The 6352-nt window shown below is 39.5% G+C and overlaps 1 protein-coding gene across 1 annotated transcript; it reads right to left on the reverse strand.

Annotated features, from left to right (window-relative positions):
- Nucleotides 1–5180: 5180 nt before the first annotated feature.
- Nucleotides 5181–6113, reverse strand: LOC131938570 (uncharacterized). The gene has a single exon (XM_059296656.1). It carries the CDS (start codon nt 6111–6113, stop codon nt 5181–5183), a length of 933 nt encoding a protein of 310 aa, XP_059152639.1.
- Between the last annotated feature and the right edge of the window lie 239 nt (nt 6114–6352).

Below are 6352 nucleotides of genomic sequence, written 5' to 3' on the forward strand. Positions count from 1 at the left end.
TACTAATGGCCCATTTCATCAGACTCTATTTATTCATGCTAATGTATTGTGTAACACAGACACGGTAATGGCTAGATTATGCGGGCTACTGTCCAATACAAATATTTGATTTTGTCTTTGATGTTTCTATGCGCTTGTTTAGTATTTGTCTAGTTTGGAGGTTGGGATGGGTTGATATGTATCTAGTGTGGATGTGATGTGTGGTTGTCGATGTTGATGTATGTAATTGTTGTATATTGGTATATGTAGTTGTGGTATGTTTTTATGTGGGACTGTGGTGTTCTTTATGGTGTGTTTTGTGGCATGTGTTACTTGTTATTTGTCGTGTGTTGGAACTGTGTTGGTCCTATGTGATTACGTTCTGTGACGATAGCTCTGCTGCATATATAAAGTTAAGTAACAAGACACTTCTGGGTATTGTCCAAACTTGGGACTTTTTGAGTTGGCAGTCACACGCTCGGCCACGCCTACCACAATTAGTTACCATTTGGTTAGGGCTAATTTAACTGAGTAGATGCATTAACAGTTACCAGTTTCTTTTATCTTAGTATAGAAAGAGTTTGAGCTTACTCTGTCTAAATCTAGTCATGCTCGAGATAGGTGGGTGAATACTGAGTGGAGCTAGGGCCAACGAAGTAGAGGCTATCTGTTGAGTTCAGCAAAATACTTCGCTTGTAAAATTTGGTCAGAACGAGCAAAGTTGCTAGCTCTCAGCGTACGTCAAGTGTTTCTTCCAGACCTTTTTCTAAGGGGGTGGGGGGGGGGGGGCACTTGAATTTTCGGGAGGGGGGGGGGGCGGACTAAAATTTCCGGAGGGCGGACACTGTTTAAAGTATATTTTTTTCTATATAAATTCCATCTCGTTCTGGGGGGGGGGGGGGGTAAGACTTTCTTCGGGGGGGGGGGGGGGGGGGAATGGGGGGGCACTTTAGATTTATTAAAATGTCAAGTTGTAAAATTGTTTTGAAAATAATCAATATTGAGTTTATAAACTCGGGTCGGGGTGGTCGAGTCGGTAAAGTTGCTTAACCGAAAAATCTCGGGTTCGAACCTTCGGGCAGATGAGGGTCGTCAGCTGGGGACAGCAACTCTTCTAGGAGAGTTAACAACTGCTGCGATGTAGTTTGTTCTTGGTTGCACAAAGTCTATGGAAGCAAATCCAAAAAGAAATCCGAGTAAGTGGCCTAGATTGATTTGTATAACTTAACTGAGTTGGAGGTAATCCCTTTCAAAGTTAAAATTAAGAGCGAAAAAGAAGAAGAAAAGAATTTCTAAAAATCAATTGAGATTTAAGTACAGAAATTAAGACTTAAAAAATATTTTAAAATGGTGATACAGTCGAGTTTATTGCTCCGTACGTCCGCCTCATACAGAGAAACGAAGACCATTTGATGAATGTGTATTAGATTGTAATGTTGGGTGTTATTTCCTACAAAACTATTAAGCAGTACGGGGATTCGAACTCGGGACTTTCCGGCTCATCAACTATGAGCTTTATCGTCATGAACACGCCGTCCCCTACTTCCATATTCAAAATCGTCAATAAAAGCCACTATTCACTAATACGTGTCACCATTTAATGTCACCAATAATTCACCAGTAAATGTCACCAATAATTCACCAGTAAATGTCACCAATAAACCTCTCCGCGACTTAAAAAAAACCAAGAGATCCTGGTGGAGACTGAACTTCCTGACGCCCGTCATAACTCTCTTATGCTGGCTAATGTTTATTGACAGTTTCTCTTGTACAGGGAAGTCGTGTGCCCAAGTCGTTTTCTCATCTGTCTCTTATATGTTGGCATGAATAGATGGAAGGGGTGGGGATGTGGGGGTGGGGTTGGACCAGAGGCATTGCAAAAAATCTCATCAACGTTCCTTACACTTCTGCTTCAATTTTACGAGACATCCCACATTTGTAAGAATTAATTTATTTCTCTACAAGTTAAATGTTATGTTTTTATCCTAAAAAGGCATTTAAAATTAGTTACAAACCGATAGTTAAATGTAACAAAATGTCCATACGGACTTCTATAATCCAGTGGCGTAGCTAGGGGAGGGCGCGTGGGGCTGCCTAAGGGGGCGACAAATGGGGTAGATTTTTTTTTAAGCTGAGGTATTCAAATATACACAGTCAAAGTTAGGAAAGTGAACGGCTACAAGGCTTTACACACTGATTTCACTGTTTTCTACATCAATTGTACGGTACCACAATACAAAGCTTCACGGGATAGTGACTAGGAAAAAGTGCCACCATCCTTTGCAACTGGAAGTGGGGGGGGGGGCTTTTTCACCAACTTGAATAATTATATATATATATATATATATATATATATATATATATATATATATATATATATATATATACGCCAGTGTAATAAATTAGAATTAGAATATATATATATATATATATATATATATATATATATATATATATATATATATATATATATATATATATATATATATATATATATATATATATATATACGCCAGTGTAAAAAATTAGAATTCCGGTCCTCAAGATGGTTATAAACGTAACAATTCTATTCTGTCCACACCACGAACATAAAATCAGGTCCCATAATCAGCGTCTTTATATGCTGTTCTCCCTTTATTTATTTTATTACACCATGCAGTTATTTTTCTTACCCGCCTCATTCCGTATTCTCCTTTTGTTTTTGCTTATTCGCTCTACGTTTTTTTTTAGGTCTAAGCATCGCACAGACACGTGGCTCTTACCCCCACCAATCACAAAGCATTATCGTAAATACAACTCCTCCGTCCTAAGCTTGATTATCTCCCTTGGTTTGGCGTGTTATTGGGCCATTTGTCAAAGCGAGGGAACTCCAGGGTAAATAGCTAGACGAAAGCCAAATTAGTGCGCACCAGAAGAACGAGGCGGACCGGGTATATCCGCAAGGAAGATAATTTGTGAGGGTGACAATGGGTGAAGCAGTTGTTAGTTCTTGGTTATTTTTTTTTTTTTTTACTTTAGGTACTTTAGTCTTTATTTTCACATGAAGTGTTTTTGGGTGTTAGATCTAATTATTTTTATTTTGTGGAAGTCGAACGAAGTTTTACATTAATACAAAAGGAAATCTAGCCGCTTCGTTTATTTAGGTTTCTTCTTTTAAACATCTAGACACAACATCCTGATTAGTTTCTACTTTCAATTTTATTTTCATAATTTAAAAAAAAATTGTTAAATTTTATTTACATTGTGCTTGTAAAATTTCCATGTCAAGACTATATTGTTAAAACAAAGGTTAAAAATATAAAAAAAGCAATTTTCCAAGCTTGTGGAGAATTGCTTGCTTTGCCGAGAATATTTTTTTTTTGCCAATCTGCAACTAAAAAATTAAAATTGTAATTTTTTTTTCTGAAAAGTGTCAATTGTGATTTTTATTTTTTAAGTATTTTTTATTATGCCATGTTTCAAATTTTTAAATTTTCGCTTTAAAGTTTCGATTTATAAATTAAAGAATATCATATTTAATTGATTGTGTTTCGTTTTTTTTTATATCTACGGAAAAAAAAATAGAGTAAGGGAGAGAAAGAAAAAAAAAAGAGAGAGAGAGAGACAAGATGGAGTGAAACAATTATACATGCTAATGGTGTTTGAATATTCCAGCCAGCCTTGTGCAAACGGAGAAAAAAAAATTAAAATACATTTTTATTCCGCGGCGTAGAGTTTCATTGATCTTGTAGGACAAGTGGTATGACCTGGGCTTGAACTTAGTGCAAATGATGTATGATCTTTGCTGGAAGGAGATCTTTTTTTAAACAGAATTTGCTTTGTATTACGTCAGATACATTAAAAGATTGTATTTCCGCATATACATAAGTATATCTTGTTACTGTAGAAACATTATGTCGGAAGTATTTTAGAATTAAATTCATCTTCAGAGAATGCCATATATTATGCTTGATGTCTGAATGGGTATTTTGCTAAATTGGCAGTTAGGAACACTATGCTATAACAGAAAGTTATTATTCGTGGGCAGTTTTCTAAATAAAACAACAACAGCTAATTAAGTCAATAAAATATATACCGCTAATTGTACCCGTAAGAATCAAGCTATTTCATTTTTATTAAGACAACAATCTAGGAAATTTTAATTTCTCATAGCTACGATACAGGTTTCTTTATTTTTCCTTCTAATTTTGACCAGACCATTACGACCATGTTAGATATAAGAACACTATGCTGTAAGGCAGTATGCTACACGAACTGTATGCTGCATGGACAGTATGCATCAATGTGCAGTATGCTGCAAAACGTATGCTTACAATGCTATTTCGTCTAACACTCATAGTGTCCTAATGTAGTAATGCTAGACCTATATTTAGATTTCACGGATGTAACGAGCGAAGACTAAACAGCTAACAGAGTTATCAAATTAAAATCTAGGCCAATCAGCATTAGAAATACAAGGAAAACATTGATCTGGTAATATATGAACGGGTGTGTGAGTGTTTTTTCCGCAAAAAGTTTTGTACAAGATATACGAAAGAACAATCGAAACGTTTTCAACAACGAAAATAGAAATGCAGCATAAATGTATAGAAACATGTTATAGCGAATCACGTTCGCTATTAGAAATATAATAATTCAGATGAGGTGGGTGAAGGGGAGATGGTGGGGGTGATATAGAGGGGCAGAAAAAATGGAATTCTACTTGAGGAAAATCTCCAAAGAAATGAAGAAAATGTTGAGTGGAACCACGCTTAGTGAGAGGTCTTGATGAGAAGGGGTTGGGGGTCTGATGAGAAGGGGTTGAGGGTCTGGAGAGGGGGGTGGGGGTCTGGAGAGAGGGGTTGGGGATGTTGAGTTTTTGACACGGTTCTGATTGAAAACTATACCGTCGGTGTTGTAGTGGAGAGGGTGGATGAGAAGTGGATGGGGAGGAAGGGTGCATAGATGAAGGTACGTGAGTGGATGGTGGAAAATGAGTGGATGATGGCTGGATGGGTGGATAATGGCTGGATGAAGGAAAATGAGGGGATTGATATATATGGATAGATATATGAGGATGGTGGATGGATAAAGATGGATCTATGGAGAAAAATGTATATGGAGGAAAATTGTTGGGTATAGAAAGATTGGTGGATTGTAGAAAAATGGTTGTTTAGGGTAAACAGGTATTTAGGAGAAGCGATTGTGTGGATTGGTGTTTGTTAAAAAGGGGTTGGGTGGATGTGAGTTGGGTCGATGGGGGTTGGGTGGATGTGAGTTGGGTCGATGGGGGTTGGGTGGATGTGAGTTGGGTCGATGGGGGTTGGGTGGATGTGAGTTGGGTCGATGGGGGTTGGGTGGATGTGAGTTGGGTCGATGGGGGTTGGGTGGATGTGAGTTGGGTCGATGGGGGTTGGGTGGATGTGAGTTGGGTCGATGGGGGTTGGGTGGATGTGAGTTGGGTCGATGGGGGTTGGGTGGATGTGAGTTGGGTCGATGGGGGTTGGGTGGATGTGAGTTGGGTCGATGGGGGTTGGGTGGATGTGAGTTGGGTCGATGGGGGTTGGGTGGATGTGAGTTGGGTCGATGGGGGTTGGGTGGATGTGAGTTGGGTCGATGGGGGTTGGGTGGATGTGAGTTGGGTCGATGGGGGTTGGGTGGATGTGAGTTGGGTCGATGGGGGTTGGGTGGATGTGAGTTGGGTCGATGGGGGTTGGGTGGATGTGAGTTGGGTCGATGGGGGTTGGGTGGATGTGAGTTGGGTCGATGGGGGTTGGGTGGATGTGAGTTGGGTCGATGGGGGTTGGGTGGATGTGAGTTGGGTCGATGGGGGTTGGGTGGATGTGAGTTGGGTCGATGGGGGTTGGGTGGATGTGAGTTGGGTCGATGGGGGTTGGGTGGATGTGAGTTGGGTCGATGGGGGTTGGGTGGATGTGAGTTGGGTCGATGGGGGTTGGGTGGATGTGAGTTGGGTCGATGGGGGTTGGGTGGATGTGAGTTGGGTCGATGGGGGTTGGGTGGATGTGAGTTGGGTCGATGGGGGTTGGGTGGATGTGAGTTGGGTCGATGGGGGTTGGGTGGATGTGAGTTGGGTCGATGGGGGTTGGGTGGATGGGAGTTAGATGAACAAATACGTAGTTTGTGTGATCATACATTCTATAAAATTTTAAAAATATTTTGTTTTGATTTTTCAAAAAAAAAAATATATCAGTGATTTGAAGCGATTATCGTGTAATGATCTCCAAAGCTGAGTTAACTCTAATGTCTGTTTTTACTTCAAAGCTGATTTTACTCTAATGTCTGTTTTTACTTCAATATGTTGCGACTGAAATGTCTAAATGGAATTAATGTTTTATTCAGGTAGTTATATAATGGTGATCTATGTCTGTAAAGA

The sequence above is a fragment of the Physella acuta genome, unplaced genomic scaffold, assembly GCF_028476545.2.
Source record: "Physella acuta isolate Inbredline_101_S28 unplaced genomic scaffold, ASM2847654v3 ptg000248l, whole genome shotgun sequence".
NCBI classification, from domain to species: domain Eukaryota; kingdom Metazoa; phylum Mollusca; class Gastropoda; family Physidae; genus Physella; species Physella acuta.

Coding starts and splice junctions, on each gene's coding strand:
- LOC131938570 (XM_059296656.1), bottom strand. CDS start 6,113: ATGTATGATCACACAAACTACGTATTTGTTCATCTAACTCCCATCCAC.